This window comes from Corvus hawaiiensis, chromosome 14 (genome assembly GCF_020740725.1).
Source record: "Corvus hawaiiensis isolate bCorHaw1 chromosome 14, bCorHaw1.pri.cur, whole genome shotgun sequence".
NCBI classification, from domain to species: Eukaryota; Metazoa; Chordata; class Aves; order Passeriformes; family Corvidae; genus Corvus; species Corvus hawaiiensis.
In genome coordinates this window covers 11741590-11761462 of record NC_063226.1, presented here as the reverse complement: position 1 = coordinate 11761462, position 19873 = coordinate 11741590, and the positions used below count along the sequence as shown (strand labels likewise).

The 19873-nt window shown below is 40.8% G+C and overlaps 1 protein-coding gene across 3 annotated transcripts; it reads right to left on the bottom strand.

Annotated features, from left to right (window-relative positions):
• Window positions 1–3509: 3509 nt before the first annotated feature.
• Window positions 3510–19834, bottom strand: COMMD5 (COMM domain containing 5). Of its 3 annotated transcripts, XR_007206816.1 has the most exons (8): window positions 19692–19834; window positions 17475–17635; window positions 16336–16364; window positions 12484–12534; window positions 8305–8400; window positions 6524–6599; window positions 5560–5742; window positions 3952–4031 (listed from the first exon to the last, which is right to left on the bottom strand). XR_007206816.1 is itself a non-coding variant. In XM_048319074.1 (7 exons), the coding sequence occupies exons 1-7, from the start codon at window positions 19825–19827 to the stop codon at window positions 3930–3932; spliced, it is 651 nt and encodes a 216-aa protein (XP_048175031.1). In that variant the 5' UTR covers window positions 19828–19834; the 3' UTR covers window positions 3510–3929. The 3 variants fall into 3 exon arrangements, 2 of the variants coding, with proteins under 2 accessions (XP_048175031.1, XP_048175032.1); XM_048319074.1 differs by lacking the exon at window positions 5560–5742 and having other exon boundaries at window positions 3510–4031; XM_048319075.1 differs by lacking the exons at window positions 5560–5742; window positions 12484–12534 and having other exon boundaries at window positions 3510–4031.
• Window positions 19835–19873: the final 39 nt, after the last annotated feature.

The following is a 19873-nucleotide window of genomic DNA, read 5'->3' as shown; positions in this document are numbered from 1 at the left end:
CATCCTGAAAGCATAGAGTTTTCATACATTCATACATATATTCATGGCTTTGGAGCAGCAGTAGGTCATGAGGTGTACTTGATTAGAAGGCAAAAGAAAAAAGAAAAAGGCAAAAAGGCACCCTCCTGCCTACCTGCATTGTTCATGAGATCAAGAATGGATTTATCCTTTACATATACAGAAAAAGTTAAAGTGAGGAGGTGACTCACTCTGAAAAAGCACATCTCCCTTGTATGATTTTTCTGCAAAGGGAGGATTAATTTCTTCCTTTTAATGACAATGAGCACAATACTGATCTTCTTCCAGCAGTTAATGGCTGGCATAACAGGCAGCATGAGAGCATGACTACATTCTTCAGCCTTCTTCTGGATCTGTAAACCGCATCAGGCTCTGAGACCACAAAAGCCACCAATAAATCTGCTTCTTTCCTCTCTCAAACATAACTAACCCAAGTGTGAAATTCCAAACCACCAGTCACACTGACAGAGCTCCTTCTCTAGTGGAAGAAGGGATGTGAAAAGTCACATCACAAATACAGCCACAGATGGCTTTTTATTTCCATGTGCTCTGCACGTGCTGTAATAGTCCATAGCAAGAACAGATTTGGACTGATGGCCCATGCAGTTGAGGTAACTAAAAAAAACCACCAAGCAGGAGGCCTGACCATTGTGTCAGGAAGCTGCACTAACTTATGCATAGGGAACAAGAGGAGAAGACACGTGCATTCTTCTGTGCTATTTTGCCACTGAACCTCTGAGTGACTTTTGGCAAGTATCCTTACCTCTTCTTTTGCATTCTGCCTATGGTGACTACTCCTTCCTGTACTGGGCATCCTTGCTATCATACACACATGATTTCCACTGAGGAACAATCAAGTGCAAGTTCTATTTTAAATCTGTTTAAAATTAATTAATCTTGAAAGAAAAGGCATAATGTTCTGTCCCCAACAAAGGAAATTAAAGAAAAGTTGTAATGCAGAAGTTTATGTTCATATGCCATGGTTAGAAAATCACTACAATTAGACACAAATACATGATTCAGTTTAAATAAATGCAAGGCACCAATAGAGAGAGCAACATGATCACGGGGGTTTGTTTTTCAAGGAAAAATACCAACAGAGCCTGCAAAAGGTCCTTGTTACCTACTGGTCCATGAACTGTGTAATAAGAAAAAACCCCAGTGCCCTTCCCACACAAACTCCTGCCTGCCTAATTGATGACTGACTAGTGATCAGCTTGACAAGACCTCAGGACTGACAAAGCAAGCATCCCACTCAGGCTGTATCTCTCACTGCATGATACTGGAAGGGGGATTCACAATGCGCCCTTGAAGCATAACCAAACCAACAGTGACTTGGATAAAATGATTTCGGTTCAGCCATATCCAGATTCTTAGAAGGTTGCTTTTGTTCTGCATTGGAATGAAAGGGTTAGAGTCAGAAATTCAGTGAAATTCCAGAGTATTTTGGTTGTGAAGGAAGAAGACATTTCAACATAGAACAAATATTTAACAAGTAATTCACTATGAATTCTGAAAAACCTAACAATATTTTGAAGACTCTTATTTTAGCAAAAGCGAGGAACTATCCACTGTGTACTCCCACTAGCCATTTTGGCGACAACTTTTGCTTTACTAATTTGTCAGGAGGAAAGGCCAAATTAATTCTTAAGTACAGAGGAATGAACACCCCAAGTTTTCAAGCACCTCTCAGCATACATGGTAAACCTCCAATTACAGTAAGCTGCTGCCTAATGTGTGGCAAGACAAACTCGAGACTAAGTAGTCCAGAGAACATGATAAATCTGGTCAGGAAGCCTTTCCATTTCTGGAGAACACGAGCAATTGTTGTTACAGAACCACCAAATGAATATATTTTATCTGGAAGGTATTTCTGGATTCCTCTGCTCTGACAGTAAAAAACAACTTTGCAAATGCCTTGAGCAACAGGTCATTTTACCTCCAGTCAGCAGAATTCCCTTTGTCTGAAAAGACTTCACTTAGGCTCAGCTGAGATACATTTCCAGTTTGCAACCATGTAAACCTAAACATTCCGAAGGGAAATGTAAAAAGGCACACAAGGATGTATGTTTTGTTTCACAGCCTGTGATAATGTAATTCCAGAAGGAAGATGAACAAGCTTCATAGAAGAATTAATGCAGTCTACAGTCCACTTGGAAGTTAATAGACTAAGATGCAGTATGGATCAAAGCTGGAAGCTATTGATGAGTCTGCTACAAAGCAAATGGAACAGGAAGCTTTTGAACAGTTTGAAATCCTGGCTGATGGTTTATTGGAAACTGCAGGACACATTCTTGCACAGGTTTTAAAAGCTTTCTGGACCACAGCTATTCAGCAATCTTTAGATTGGTATGGACTGCTGTCAAAGAAGTCTCCTCTTAAAAAGTATGATGAGTAAGTCTTACTATGATTGTTGTGATTTTTAAAATCCAAAAGGCAAGTCATCCTTTCCTACACAAACATCTGTGGGAGTGTAAAAGACGTCCTTAATCCACAATTTTAATTTCAGTAGTTTTCTGCAAGGAGTAAGGAAGACAAAGGCAAGTTCTACAATCATGAAAACATGAAAGAGAAGTATGGGTGGTACTACTGTGATAGAAAACCTGCAATTAGCTGGAAAAAAACAATGCTTAACAGTGGCAGTGGCATGTGCTTTCCAAAGTATGTCTGACTTTAGATGAGTTCTAGAGCCCAGAGCCTGCTGTCTTTGGGCAATTGCTCACGGCCTCCCTGTCTTTGCTGCTGGAGAAAATTCATTCAGGCAAGGATTGAGGAATTCATCCTTTCTTGGCAAAGCTCTTAGGGACATACATGTGGTCCCACAGCATTTAAATGAGACTTGAAACATGTTTCACATTAAGCAGTCCTTCCAAGGTAAACTCATGGGCCAAACGACTAACAGACTATCCCGGTACAAACGGAGGGACCTATAATGACCATCCAGTCCAACTGCCTGAGCAATTCAGGGAACTTCAGCCTGTGCTTGACTGCTTTCTCGACCTGGGGGCTTGCATATCCTCATACCTCTGACTTGTGTCCCAGAGGCTGTAGGCAGCCCCTTCATGCTGGGGTCTGGCCTGCACGACTGATGAGCTGTAGTGGGTTACAAGATCACTGCCTCTTGCTGCTCACCATCACTGCAGGCCAGAGGCTTCTGCCTAGTCATGTCAGCTAAATTCATGGAATCAAACACACAGGCAACACATGAAACAAGAGGCAGGCATTTCCAGTTACAAAACTATGAGATCACGGCTATTCAGCCCATTCTGATCAACCAGATAAAGACATAGATCTCACCTTTCCACTGCTGTAATTCCATGGAATTAGTCCTGGAAGCTCAGATGGTACTTCTTTCTTGATCCACAGACTTCCAAATTTCTTCCAAATCAGCCTTTAAATATCCAGAGCTAAACCACAGTCACTTAGTAAGAAACAAGGCAACAATTTAATGCAAAACTCAAGAATATATTTGTCATACTAGAAGGCAGGAGTGGGTTTGTTATTTTATTTTTTATTTGAAATATTGCAGAGCTTTCTTATGATACATACACATTGATGGGGCTTCCGGTAGCACACTTTCAAAAAAAATTAGAGTTATGAATCATAATCAGAAATAAATGACTCTTACATCTATTAAGAAGTTATTTAAAAAACGTTTTGATGAATCATGCAAAAATGCTCACAAACAGTATTATACTTTTTCATAGATATATGTTTTGCTTTTCCTAAGTCTTGCAGAAAGAGCTTGTGCTTTTAACACTTGAATTGAAAAAAAAAAAAAATTACAGCAGACATCATAACTGCCACATTGAAGTTCATAGAGGCAAAGTGGTGATGGTCCCCTGTTTTGGCATTCACAAAACATGCTGACGGTTTCAGATCTCTTCCATAAACTCCCAATTTAAAAGTGTTCAGTCTTGGATCTTCAGTATGCTCCTCTTCTGCAAATCATTCATTTCCTTCAGTATAAGGGCAACATTGTATCTCAGTTCTTGAAACTTTGCAACTGGCAACTGAAACAGAGTATTCAGGTTAGAAAACACAAGACATCTCAGGAACCTTGACTAGGGCATGCCTGTGGCAAGCGAACATTCCGCAGTGTAAGGCCAATCTCTCCTAAAATACTTTTTTTTTCTTTCTTTCCAGACTTAAGACAAAGGATTTGAGGTTAAAAAAATTCAGTTAATCCACGTGGAAAAGGAAAGTGGGGAAAAACAGAACACCTACATGGTACATTTTCTGTACTGCCTGATGAGAGAAAGGAAATACTCAAGGATGTAAACTGAGAGCTGCTTTGGTGATGTAAAAGTCATGGACCAGAAGGAAAGACATCTGGAAGGTCATGGAGACTACAGAATTCTCAAGCAACAAATTAAAGATACTCTGCTTGTCCAAACTTGCAAAAGAAAGGAATGGAGACTTGAAGCAAGAGACTTGACAGCAACCTCAAAAGCAAAGGGCACTGGGCACTACATGTGGAAGGCAAAAGATTTTGGGTTAATCATATAAAGCTTTTTCAGCTGTGCAGGAGACTCATGGGCTCTCCTTTACCATTTCAAGCCTGAGAAGCCAAGCGGATGGAAATCTTATCTGTGAAGGCAGACCCCCAGCCGAGTGCAGGCACAGACTGGTGACACAGACTGGTGACATCAGTGCAGTGCACAAACACGTGCTCACACAAGTGTCCAGTGCAGTCTGGCTGGTCCCATGCTGTCTGCACAGCACTGCCTAACTTACTCCTTTGACTGCACTGAAGACAGCAGTTCTTTTGGCAGAGACCCTTGTCATCCTTCTGCCCACTGTAGCACAGATACCAATTCTATGAGAGGAATCCAACATCTGATTTGCATTTTCCACATACATCAGAAATGCATAAAAAGGCACCATGTCCTTTTCACTTTTGACATATATACAAGACTCAAAATGCTGCAATTCCCACTGCTTTTGAAAAAATCTTCAGTCAGATGTCACACTGATTAAAATACCAAATGGAGACCGAAGAATGTAACTTCTCCCTATGCTATACACATTTTAAAACTGTTCACAACAGAAATATTTTCTGGACTTACCATCTTACATAAGCCCTGTTAGTTAGCAGGACATTCTGAACGTGTTCAAATAAAGGAAAACTGAAGAGCTGAGGACTATATTTACTTGCATATTACAACCAAAACACAAAGAGCTACTAAACTGTGGTAGACCACTCATGAGATATAGAAATCCTGTTTGCAGTCACATCCTTGGCATTCAGATCCAAGCAGCAGCACCAGCAAAGAGCTGATTCTAAGAGAAGCACGTTGTCTGCTATCAGATATCTGCACTCCTGTGTGCGCTGGACAAACACATCTCCACTGCCAAATAACAAAGGGTCTTCCACAGATTCACAACAACAACAACAACAAAAACCCCTAAAATCAAACCAAAACAGTCAGAAACAATGGCATCAAGACCAACACTTGACATTATATGCCAGGAAATAAAGTGGCAAATCTAAACAGTGAAGAATATAAACTAGGTTTTATTCTCACAAGTGAAACTTACCCTGTTGTAAAGGGTTAACCTGAAGTCCATGGCATCATTTAAGTTCCATGGAAGTCCTCAAATACAGTGTATGGGATGCTCTGAGCTGGACTGTCAGAGGGGTAAATTTCATCTCCTGTGAAGTGACACCCTCAGCAGTTTGCAATGTAGCACAGAATTTACGCCTTCCTCAACAGATGCTTTCTTGCAAAACAATTTAACATTAAAATCAGTCCACCTCTTTCAACACACAGGGCTTTGGTGCTTCTTCCAGACTACTACTAATGAGAGAACTGAAGCCAAAATCTGTACAGAGTTCAAATGTAACAATGCCTGCTGTGCATTGAATTCCTGTATGCACCACCATGTTATATATAGAACAAATAGCATTCCTTTTCAAAGGTTAAAATTATGGAAGAGTTTATGCCATCTTCTGGCAAGCCTTTAGGTACAGTGTCATAAATACCGCCACTGACTAATCCTGTAACAAGCAAAGAGGTTGTTTTTACTTTCTAGTGCCAGAACAGTTCTGAAGAAAAAGAATAAAACTACCTCTGCCACAGAAAAGAATGTCACCGTTCTCTGCCAAATGCAGGAGGTTTAGAAGTGTATCATACATTATATAAACTACTCCAGTCATTTTCCTGCCCTCAAGAGCCACCATCAGGTCTGAAGGTTACAGTTCATAACAACCCCATAACTTTTAATCAAACCAGATATTATGTAACGCTGCTTTCCAGTAATTAATGTTCTTCTAATAAATTGCAGTTCAGCAGAACATGTGTAGGAACAAGGTATGAAATTATTTTGATTGGTATTACATTAAATATTTTATGTGGCTACACTGAACATGAAGGATTCCAAAGCAAACCAACCAATGGTAACACATTTTCTACAAAAGCTTTAGTATTTTAAGTAATAATTAAACTCTCTAAATAAAACTTCAAGTGGTTTCCTTACTATTTATTATGGCAATCAGACTTACTTCAAAGCGATGAGCTGTCCCATCTGAAAGCTTCATCATCATCAGAATGGATGGCTGGAGTGCACGGGCCAGTGAACTGAAATTATTTACATCATTAGTATTACAGCAGTAGACATCAGCAGTGTGATGAGTACAGCATTGCACATTAACAATTTTAGATGTTCATGGAGGCTTTACACAGAACATGAGTAATTTCAGTCACAGAGTCTAGCTAGAAACTCATGAACACAAGAGTTCTGTCCAATTTACCTCAGTATTGAGACTTAACATTTAGTTAATAGTTTAATAACTGCAAGTTTAGGAGCACTTTCATTTTTGTATAATTGGTTTACTGGAACTATGATAGGGATAAGAGCTGACCAAGTACTGCCAAAAATAATGCATAGCTCTCTTTTGCAGTTCATCATGCTGCATTAATCATTTCCATCCATTCACACGTCCAACTGCCACCTCATTTGGGGAATCAACCTCTTCCAGGCTTCATCCTAAATTCGTGTGTTATTTTATTTGATGACCCAAAGAAGGGAAATGAGTCATTCTTGTGCAGCTTCCATCAACTGATGTTGCCAAAGCCTGCTCAGGTACAGACAGGCACTACAGCCCAAAGCCCAAAGCTGCCATACCTCCCTGCAGAGGCTGTTGCTGGATGATATACAAGAAATCCCAGTGGGAAGATTAACTGAAAACAAAACTAAAAGGAAGGAAAACAAAAAAAGGGTAATGTATTGCTTCTGTGTTGCTTGGCAAACAAATCATAGGATCTACTTTCAGCTCGCAAGCACTGTGCCTGAGGATGTTTACCTGGACATTTTGCTCTCTTATCAGTACAGATTCTTTTTCTACAGAGTAATACCTGTGTGGTGCTTACAGCACAGCTCATCAGAAAATCACCTGAACTAATAGCTTGTGGCCATTCCAATTTTCTCTGAGGAGCCTTTTTTCTTGATTTCAGGAAGACAATCCCTGATTAGCTATGGGCCTCTCAACTCTGGCAACAAAGAGACTGCACTCTCTCCCAGATGCAGGTATTCAGACACGCAACATGAAGTCACTCATGCTAACAATTTACACTACTAACAAAGACTGGATAATCTAATTTCTTTCAGCTTGGTCTGTCTTGGTTAGAACTAGACAGAGACCAAACAGCACAGTCAACAGGTTTCTGTTTCCTTCTGGCTCTAGACAAAGATCCATCCCCCAGATGCCTCTGCTGTGGCAGATGGTAAGAAGCTGTTCACTGCAGGCACAGGCAGAATGATCTCAAAGGGTTTTACTCCTGTTTTGTGAAAGAAACTAGGAGGTAGTTCAATGACCAGTTACATAACTATGGCAGTGTAAAGGTGCTGTCCTGAAACCTCTTTGTAGAAGCAGAATACAAGAGATGGAAAATCATTTAACATGTGCAACAAATGATGGTCTGCTTGAGAAGTTGAATAGATGAATACCTTCCCCTGTTCCAGTGAAACTAAGAGCTTGCCTAGCTGCTTGAGGCTCCGTCTGACTAATTTATACCATCATCGCTAGGACCTGTGGATTTGTATCAGCTCCATTAAGTTTTAAAATGAGAGACTCAAACTTTGAGTGAAATATTACCAGCAGTAAAGCATATATACACTAACTTCTACACTGTTCAGAAAATTCCACCTGTATCTTACTGTTTAATGCTATATGGCAATCCCTAATAGCAAGCCCCATTTTGACCCCACTAAAATTTTTAAGCAGCACAAGAAATCAGTTTAATCTTAGGTAATTCCAGGGATGTGCATGATCCTCTTTTATACCTTGTGGATATAGCTACATCCACTCTCCACTTGAAGTCCCGGATACTTGGTAGCCGACTTCTTTGTGTCAGAGCTGTGCCTTCAGAAGTGGGACGCCTAAAGAGTGAATAGGAAATAGGAGACTGGAATGTAAATTCATAAAAGAAGAAACAATCTAAAGAGAAAACAGGATTCCTCAGCACAAACCTGTCCAGAACTTGTTTCTCTCCTACATTTGTCCTCACTTAGAGAGGTCTGAACAAGTGGAGATTTTGTGGATTTAAGACAGCTGTGCTCAGATTATCCCCTTTTTCTATGCTTAACTATGGTCCATGTTGAAAAAAGAGACCAAGTGACTGTGTAATTCTAGTAAACTGATGTCACTATGAAGTTTAGTAAGTCATTGTGGTGGCTGGCATACCTAGTATTTCAATTATATGCAACTGTGAGGCAAAGAAAGGCACCTGCAAATGTATCTTTACCTTCATGCAAATCCAACAGAAACAAGCAAGCAGAGATAAGACAGATGACTTAGGCAAAACAGTTGCATAAGGTCACTGTCCTTCTTCAGCAAAAACCATCTAGCACTGGCAAGCAGCAATGTTTAAAACATAATATTAGTGTATTGAGTGTATTTTGAAGCACACTTAAAAAACCCCACAGCGGTTCTTGTTAATCCAACATAATTTACAAACTTTAAGTTCCTTACATAATGTTCACTGCGAACCCCAGCACAACCTTCAAGATTTTGCCTAATCTAATGTGTAAGAAGCCAAGCACTTAATTTGTTACTCATATTGCAGGAAAAATCAGGCTGATCAAGCCCTAGTTTATTTCTGTGCAGAAATATAGTTAACAGCAATTAAACTTCAGATGGTTGACAATCTTTAAAATTTTAACAGCATCCTAAGTTCTGGATAACTAAACAAGATAAATCTGATACAAATACATAATAACCATTCGTTTTTAGATATATATGCAGAAATAATTTCAGAACAAGGTCACTGAGCTGGGCCATTCAGGAGCTGGACCTCTGGACTTTGTGTTACCTTTTTTTTTTTTTCTTTCCTTGCTAAGCATCCCATGTCCCTGTAAGTTATTTACGGTACATTTCAAGGCTACTCCTGTACTTCCACTAAGGGCAGGATAAGAAACATTACATCCTTTATCCATGGTGCTAGGCATAATCTAATTACAGACTTTACATCAGAAAGGAATCCTCTCTGAACAAATCAAGCACTGTAGGAATGGCAGTCTAACATCACTACTCAGACTCTTGTGTGCAAGTTAGCTGGTGCCTTTACAAACTGCCCAAGAAGATTAATGATCCGATAAGGTACACAGGATTGACAGGCTGAGATCCTCCAGTAGTCCTGTATTTCGCAAAGGTGATATAAGAATGAATTTATCTCTTTGGTGGGGGGGGGGGAGGGGGGGGAGGGGTTGGGTGGTGTCAGAAGTGACACACATTCCTAATAGCGTGGTAAAGGAATGAGCAAAAAAAGGAGATCAGCTGGTTCTTACTCACTGTCAACTCCTGGATATGAAGTAGGTCATCACAGCTGGGTGCAGCCATGAGGAGCAGGAGTCTAGAACAGTCATTAGCAGGATTAAACAATAAGAACAGGCCTTTCCCTCAGTGGAGAGCTGCTGCCAGACTATTGCTTAATTTGGAGACTCCCTAAAAATAGCCACACTGCTACTGTTTCCTTAAGACATGCTAACTCCCATCAATGGAAGTCAGTCCATTCAGTGCAGCACCAGCACTGCAGGGGAATAAAGGAGTTTTAAAAACAGAAAGATGCTGTACATAGCAGTGGTGGGAAAGGTCAGAAATGGTGACCTCCCAAACAGAGGGGAAGCTTTTGAATATTGTTGAAAGATGGCATTTCTGTGGTCAAACACAAAGCTTTACTTCTGGTCAGGACTACACTTCTGTACCATTCTCCCAGGAAGAGTCACAGCTTCTAAAGCTTAGTTTATGCTTCTATCAGGACCTTCCCAGCTTGGACAAGATCACAATGGGAACTGCAAGAATCCTGCAAAGATGACAGAATATGCATAGTGACCAACATGCATACAGAAATTACACAGGCTGCTAATCAAGCCATTGGTTTCTGAAAGGAATAGCAAAATGGGGCAGAAAAGACTCAACGAATCTTACATCCAAAACCTACAGACTACAATTACATTTTGTAAACACTCTGTGCCAGCAGCTGCAATATACTGTCAGCACACTGTGCAGAAGGCAGAAGTCAGAACAAGTAAAAGACTATGGATTGGGTAGAGACCATCCTAGAGACCATTCAAGCTATGGTGGAAAGGATGATACGCCTGGTGACAAGAACATCACCTGCTAAAGGATGCAACAGAAGAGCACTCGAAAATGAAAGATTAGAGAATTTGGAGCAGCAGCTGATCTAACAGTATCAAAACTAAAGACAAGTTCTGGATGATTCCCTATGCACATAACAAGATATGCCTAGCAGGCCACTGAACTGGAAGGATGAACAAACCGCTATGTGTGAAATGCTGACAAATGGCACACAGAATGTACCCTCCTGGTAGAAAGTAAAGCTACACTATTAGAAAAAAAAAAGCAGTGCATTTATTATAAACATTCAGAAAGGAAGTTAGTGTTATCCTTTCCCTTAAAAAACAGTTTTAATTTCATGTACTTATTTGATGGTGTCAATGTGGCAAGTTTTTCTTTCAGTCTACATAGCTTGATGGAACTGTGGGGACACAAATACAAATGCCAAATACTTCAGAGCTGTTGTTTAGTGAACAGAACTCCAAAAATAAGATAAGATGCCAAGAAAAGTATTAAAAATGGATTTTTCTGGACTATCTAGCTCATACTGAATTACTGAATTTTTGATCACATGCTAATGCATCTCTTACCATCACAAACATATATATTTACAACTCAATACGCATATGTATGATTCAGTGTTACATTTAGGATTGTAGAAGCAGATCTGCCTGAAAATCAAACCTGAGGTGTTCTTCACTGGTCTCAAAACACAGAGCAAGATTACACTGGATAATCACAGCTTTCAAAATGAGAAAAAGCTAAATTTTCCAGCATCGTGATTTCACAGTAGAAAACAGACAATCATGCATGCTTCAAATTACATCTAAATTTATCTTCTTTCTCTACTGCAAACAATATTTCCACTTTGCAACCATGAATTTTGCATCTTAACACCTATAATTCAAACAGAAGAGCAAAGAAAGGATGAGAAGACTGAATTTATTTTTACTCCAAGAACCTTTAGCTGTAAGCCAAGATCTTAATCAAAGAAATGAAAAATATTTTTAACTTTCGTAGCAGCACTCAGACTCTTGAGGGTAACTGAAGTACCACAACTATGATTATCAGGATTCCATGCAGAGAATCTGAAGCAGCATTGGGTTAGTGACGTTACATGCTGAGTGACCTCAAGTTTCAAGAAGGAAAATTGGAATCACAGAGTGTCCTGAAGGGGCCCACAATGATCATCAGAGTCCAACTCCTGGTCCTGCACAAGTTTTGCATATTCAAAATGTTCAAGAAATTTCTAGAGGTAGAATAGGCTAAATATGGTTGAGCAGAGAAACTTCTAGAAAAAGGGAATCTCAAGAATGGACAAAAGAGATAGGCTGTTCAAAAAGTTCTCGATTTAGAACTTCCTCTAGAGTTACTGAGAAATAAAAAGTGAATTACAGCAGGCAGAGCACTTGATATCTCATATGTGTTGTGATCAAGTCACCCAGTGAGAATTCCCAACTGAAATGTACATTAAGACTTGATGAAATGCTATCTGAGAAAGCTGCCATGAACCAGAGCACGTAAAGGACTGATATAGCCTGCCTCTCAACAAAGCAAGTCTTTCACTTTTGCTCTAATTTGCAATGATAATGATGGCAAAAATGAGTAATTCCGCACTGCATCTTTCATCTGTAGGTATTGATCCACCTTACAGTCTATAGAACATTATAAATACTGATGAACACAGAAAAACTGAAAATTGGCAAGAAAGCTACTTAATGCATGTACTGCCATGCATGATGGACATCATACTGTGCTGAATCAAGATAATGGGATAAGTCTTCTTCTCATTAATTTGGAAAATATTGCTGTTCCTTCAATACACCAAGGATTTGTGTCAGCAGACCTCTGTGCAGCCCTGCTATCTGCACAATGAAGACACTAACCTGTTACCAAAGACTACACTAGAAAAGTCCACAACGAAATCTTCTGGTATTCTGAAAGAGAAGAGCAAGACAAAACAATTAGGTTTCTTTCTAACCACAGTTATATGGCTTTATCTGAAAAAACCTTAAATCTATTACAGGACACAAAAGATGTGTCAACATTTTCCATCTTCCATTGCTTAAAATTGCCAGCTCTTATGCAAGCACTTCAGTATTGATTCAGTCAGTGCTCTCAAAACGACGACCTATGTTTATATATCAGGAATCCTAAAAACTGTATTACATCCTCCTGTCCTACCTCGTATTGGCAACAGTATATTTCAAAAGAACCCAGTATTTGCTTAACTCCTCTTAGTAAAGTCAAGAAAAATTTTACTGATGGCTCTGATATGTGTAGAATGTAGGCCAGCAATGCATGCCTTCAAAAATCCCAAACTTACACGTTTCATTTCACTTTCACCTCAGGTGTATTGAAGACAGAAGGAATTACCCCCTCAAAATTCAGAGGCCCTTGTAGCCAAGACTACTTACAAAAGGAGCATACATGGGGACTGGTTGAATAGACTAACATATTCCATCCACCCTTACACCTCTCCACTCCTTCACCATTCCTCTGACACTGCTGTTGCCTTACAAACAAGCTGCTGCTGATTTTCAGTTCAATAGATCAGGCTGTGAATTGCAAAGACCACAGAACAAACACTATCCATTCAGCTGCCTTTGCCACAGGGACAGTAACCTCCTACAGAGAGGCAGGTTGGACAAGTGGGAGAAGTCACTACTGCTGCTGCCACAGTTAAATCCAGCACTCACCATGAATCAGTGCCCACAGACATCACTCACCAGTGGCTTGAGACACACAGCAGTGTATCGAAGAAAAATCAAAGCAAACACGGAAGTTATCTGTCCTAAAGAGCTTACAGTGTCTAACGACCAGAGAAAAAACAACTCATCAACTCACACAGTGGGAAGATGAAACAGCAGTTACTTCAGCTTGAATTCATAAAGGAAGAAACGGGATTAAACCACATTTTTAAATGGTGCTTGGATAAAAAGGAATTAATTTTAGCAAGCACTAGAATTTTACAGCTTTTTTGGCTGTAAGAGTCTGTCTTTCAGAAGAGACAAGACTATTTCTGCAAACATTACTTATACTTCCCATGCAAGTGTATCATTTAACCCATCTGATGCTGACTGGATATCCTGTCTATGTAGTGGAATAGCTGGAGAGAGGGGGCTGTAATATGATTATGATGATATCTATCACAATACTTGCTTGACCCAAGAGCAAGCGTTACTAAAACAGAAGCATTAACACTACCTTTGAGTTTGCCATATTTTTGCAGTGCAGTCAACAACCTTGCTGAAAATTCTGTTCCTGGCTCAAGCAGCACACATGAGGCCAGTCACACACGACACAGATGATAGAATATGGCACAGTTCAGCCTGAACTACAGATGGCAATCACTTTTCAATAGAACATTCTGAGGAAGGGACTCAAAGGGCAAGAAATGTGTGATGATGTCTCAATCCCATGTTATTGGCCTGAGTCATAAGGTTATTTAATAACCTGTGAGGGGAGGGAAAAAAAAAGCACCCACAAGTTAGTGTGAATTTATTCCCACTGGCTCAGCCACTCAGGCTAAGAAATAGGGAACTGCAACTCTTTTAAACCAGTAATATTGATCTATCTAATCAGAAGGGGGCATGTATTCCAGCCTCTCTCTTCATCAAAACTAGAAGCCAAGATCAGGTACCTCACCAGAAAATTGAGAATTACAAGATATTACATGGGCAGAACTAGCTCAAGCTTCAGATTCACTGAAAGAAACAAAACAGAATGCAAGAATTGAAAAAAAAAAAGATTACATGGCACAGAGCTCAAGCTTTTTAAAAGAAGACAGAAAAAAAAGAGGGATATAGGACCTTTTTTTGCCTTAAAAGGCAAAACATCTGCTCAAACACTGGATGCCAATAATGCCAAGACACCACTGTTCAACCAATGTCATGCTCTTCATGCAGTTGATCACAGGATGGCCACTCCAGCAGTGTGTCTGAATGTAATTAGTAAGTGCTTTGAAAACAAGCAAGCATTTAATCTCCAAACTCAAGCCCATTGGGAAACGTAGGAAATGACATTTCCCAGAGGAACTGAAGATGCTAAAGGTGCTACCGAATTTCTAAGTATCACAGCTTGAGAGTAGAATAAGCTATTTAGTCTTCTAAAAGTTTAGCCACAAGGTGAAGAGAGATACTCACAGGAAGTAAGACTGTCAGAGATGGAAGTTAGGAAGAGTCCCAATACTGTGAGAATACTGGGAGCATAGCAGCAATTAGCAGCACACAAAACACTCAAGTCTGCAAGCAACACAAATGCAGTTACCTAACTACTGCTGCTGTCACCCATTGCAGGACAATAAAATAAAAAGATTTATCAAGACATAAAAGATATAAAAAAAGATCATCCAGACTGAAAAGTGTCTGAGTAAAATGTATGAATAAACCATTAAGTGAGAAGAAAAACCCCAAACACAACTACAAAAGCGTAAGTCATTAAAGTGTGGTCAAATGACAAGGACAGGTACCTGGGTGTCTCCACTTCTAGACACAGCCAGCCCGGACAGTGACCTCTGACACTCCTATACCAACTTTCTCCACTGCTTGGAAGAGGAATATTCACCCAGCCCCAGAGAACTTGGCATGGAGCTTTTAGTATTCTTTGTTATTCTGTAATCAAAGTTGGCACATTCTGTGTGCACCTCAAAAAACACCAGCTCCCACTGGGTGAAAAGCAATTAATCAGTTTCTTACTGACCTACTTTAACCTGGGTGTGAACTCCATGACATGCCACAGGCGGCAGCTTGCACTTGAGCTCCCAAGACAAAAGGCAGGCCTAACTCCAGCACTGAGCTGCAGACAAAACTGTATCAACTTGCAAGGAAACTTTCACGTTGGCTCAAATGACACCTTTCACTGATTACACCTCGATTACGTGTCTAAATCTGCAGTTTTAGTTTGCCTGAAGTTGCTCATAAAGTAAATTATGCTTATGACTTGACTGCTTATGAGAAGAAAGCCAATGTACAGGTAAACAGACAAATAAGGATGAAAAATGATGGCATTAGAAACACACCTATTTCTCCTAGGTAGCAATCAGAATGTTAAAGAAATGTGCGGAAACAGTGTTTTAAAATAATTAAACTGGTGCAAAGGTTTCTCCACAGAAGAAAACATCTACTGCCGTTATTCTCTCATTGCTACTGAATAGAGAAATAAGGCAAAACCTATAAACATTATTAGCATCTGATATCTAGCTTTTAGGATATGATCCCTTCAGAGATACTCATGGAAGACTGACATAAATTTTGGCAAAGGCTGTAACAAAGGTCATGATTTCTTGGGAAATGGGCAGGAGAAATCAGAGCTGAACATGGTGGTAGAGTTTCATGAGTGTTATATCATTGACCTTTCAAAGAAGGAAAGAAGTAGGGCAGTTCTTAGCTTCTGAAATGCTACCACTGTCTTACCAAACACCTCAAAAAATATTGCAGGGCAAGGTGGGGATGGTAGAGAGAAGGTCACTCATATTTGCATAACCTACATTACAGACTAAATTAGACCATTCTCCCCAGCATGTGAAATAAACTACTCATGCTCAGTTCTAAATCAAGTCTTACACAACACCTGTTTTTTTCCTCTGGCTTTACGTGACGTTTGGCAACAGATGCGTTATGTGGTATTTACAGGTAATTTTTTGTACACAACTTTTTTTGTGTAAAAAAGTTAATTTGGGGAAGCAGTTACATAAAAGCCATGAGAAAACAAACATTAAAATGTGTAAACGGGCATACCCAAGCTCCTTCAGGTCTTCCTTAAAAACCTAAAAAGAGAAGGAAGATGAAAGTTTACATGATATAGCCTTAAATGATCATTTTTTACCTTCTGAATCTATACTGGTTACTTATTTGGTATCTCTCCCCAAAAATTTTAGTCTCAAGTGCCAGTAGTTTTGAAATGACTGGTGATATATTGAAAAGAATTTTCAGAAGTGCTCAATCAAATTGTGATTTAAAGACCTAAATACCTTGGAAGCCTTTATTTTTCAAAACATCTCTGCCACTTCTTTTATGCAGCTATTCAGAAAAATTTTTCTTTTAGAGTAACTATGTGCCCTTATTCTCAGATACGTTTTGCAGTTACTTGTTTAAACTATGACAACAAAAAGGAAATGGCAAAAGATAAGGTCTGAATATCAAAGGCATACTTCAACTATGTTTCCTGCAATATGGGAGCTTCCCCAATATGCCTGGGTAAATATGAAGCTGTATCTTAAACAAGAGCTACTGGAATCCCAAAAGTGCTTCACTCACATAAAAATAAAATGAGAAAAGAAAAAAAGTAAGGTAAAGGAACATGAAAAATTAAGAAAATAGCCATGAATAGGGGATAGAGATTGGGAACATGGCAGGTGTGTACATATTCACACCAAACATCTATAGCATAAGCAGAAATTGCACTTTCTTCCAAATTCCACTATATTGTTCTGGCCATAAGACCTTCCTTCCTCTATGGTGGAAATATGAACAAAGGGAGGCAAACAAATATGAGAAATTACAAGCGTGGACAAAAATGAGTGGTATGTGTGAACACCCAGAATGAGTGTTGATGCCTACGAAATAACATTTTGCTATGATTTCTTTGGCGGCTTTAATTTATGAGTGAAAACAAACATGCACAGTAAACATGTTGAAGCAGAAATAGATACAGGAATCATTTTCCTAAAGCTTAAATATTTTTTCAAAAAGCTCACTCTAAGTCTTCCCAACAAGTGAAATAATAAATTCCAGATTTTTAAGTTTCTTCCAACAACCTTAACTTGGAGTACCATTTTTTTGTGCAGCTTCCCACCCTGGCAAATGAGATTTAGATGGTGACTTGTGTCTGACACAGCTTTTACTTTATCAGGGTTCCAAATACTCCCAGAACTTACTTCTTGTTTGAAAGTTGATAAGGGGAGTCTCAATGCTTCTCGGAGGAGGGTGTACATGCCAGAAATAAGGAAAGCAAGTTGCTCTTCTGAGAGATTAGCACTTTCTGCAATCAGCTTGACAGATTCCTTGCAGTCTTTTCCTTCCAGTGCATTAACAGTGACTGTGAATAAGAAAGCAAAGCAAGATCCTTAATTTACTCAACTGTGTAGCTCTTGATTTTGATGGTCAAAGGTGCCTCGAGAAAATTCTCACCACAGGGAGAAGCCTCACAGACAAAAATGAAATCAATCATTGAGACAGTTTAGCAGAGCCTGCAATAACACTGGCTGGATAACCCTCAGATAATGTTATATGCAGTTTTTACATCATGGACTGAGCAGGCATATGAACCTGCATCTCATTTTTTACATTAGTCATTGTTTAGCAATAGAGTAACAGCAACAGCCTCAAAAAATGAACTTGGTGCAAGAGTGTTGAAATCCATCACATCTTCAAAGATTACAAAACCTTCAGAGGAAAAACTGCTGCCCTGCAAACTGTGAGTCACAGGCCAGCAAGAGCAGACAGTGATGGGAGACTTGTGCCAGCTCTGCATAACCTGGAGGAAGGCTGTGTCCACCCACTCCAGGGGGATCTGCACTGGGGTCACTACCCTGGCTCCAGGCAGTTTGAAGGACTGTGTGCCCCCACTACGGTAAGGAAGCATTTATTGCACACCCAAAAGCAGGTGGTAATTTACATCAAAGTTGAACCCAGACAGTCAGGCTTCCTGGCACTGATAAAGCTTTTCAGTCTCTTCATCCCTGCACTAGGACAGCAAATATGTATTTAATGTGTATTTACTTCTGTCCAAAATGCCTCTGCCTATACACAGCTTTATTATTTCAAGTATTACAAGGAACCCCGGAATACATTGCTCTGTTTCTGCTACTGTGCAGCAACACTTTTAGAGACAAAGCAGCTACCAGATGTTTTGAGTCCTTCAAACCAAAAAGAAAATCCCTGACAGGATGTTAGCTGAGAGAACATGTCAGGGTCACACCATGCTGGGCAGCAGCTACCCTCCTCTCAGCTGATCACCAGCAAGCTGTGCTTTCGCTCTGCTAATCAACCCTTCCATTATTCCATTATTGTTTTACATACACAGTTGAGTAAATTAGGGTAACTCTTGATTTTGATGGTCAAAGGTGCCTCGAGAAAATTCTCACCACAGGGAGAAGCCTCACAGATAAAAATGAAATAAATAATTGTCAATCTTTCACCCTCAACCTCAGTAGGACACCTGCAGCTTGCGGTTGCTGCATTGTCTCCTGCACGTAATGCAGATGCCCACGGGGTCTCTGACTGCCACACACAACCTGACAGTGACTGGGCTGCTCGCTCTGGGACAGAGGGATGAGACAGGAATGACTTTAACAGCACTCAGCTGAGTTCGGGGGCCACCCACAGCTGCAGAACTCCGTTCCTCATTATCACAGATTTCACAGAATTGTAGAATACAACGAAGCAAGCCCCTCATTTTATTTAAAGCTCAGCTCTAGCTTCCTGTCGGGAAAGGCAATGGGAAGTGTCCCAAGAAGCTGTGGCCTTTCAGCTGCAGCCCCTCAGCTGTCACAGAATCACAGAATGTTCTGAGTTGTAATGGACCCAGAAGGATCATCGAGTCCAACTCAGCCCTGCACAGGACACCCCAAGAATCCCACCATGTGCCTGAGAGCATTGTCCCAACACTCCTTGAATTCTGTCAGGCTGGTCCTGCGACCACTTTCCTGGGGAGCCTGTTCCAGCGCCCAATCACCCTCTAGGGGAAGAATCTTTTCCCGATACCTAACCTGAAGTGCCCTGACACAGCATTATGCTGTTCTCTCGTGTCCTGTCACTAGTCACCAGAGAGGACATCAGTGTCTGTCTCTCCGCAGCCTCTCGTGAGGAAGTTCTAGCCAGCTATGAGGTCTCCCTTCAGTTTCCTCTTCTCCAGGCTGAACAGACCAAGTGACTTCAGTCCATATGGCTTCCTTTCTAGGCCTTACACCACATTCATTGCTCTCCTTTGGAAGTTCTCCAGTAGTTGTCGTTGCCTTCCCGTTAGGATCCACGGCTTCCTGAACGCGGCCCCTGCCCATGGGCTCTGGCTGGGAACCCCTCGCGTCCCTATGTGGAGGTAGCGGGGCCCTTCCGCGCCGGGACGGCGCCTCGCGGCCCCGTACGGTCCCTACCTTTGAGGAGTCGCCGGAAGGTCTCCTTGCCCACGTCCTGCACACCCCGGGCCATGGCGTCCACCTCGGCCGGCACGCGCGGGCCCAGGAACCCGCCGCCGCCCTCGCCCAGCCCGTGAGCCGCCCCGGCCGCCATGGCCGCGCCGCCCGCCCGCCGCGCGCCCTCCCCGCGGCAGGGGGCG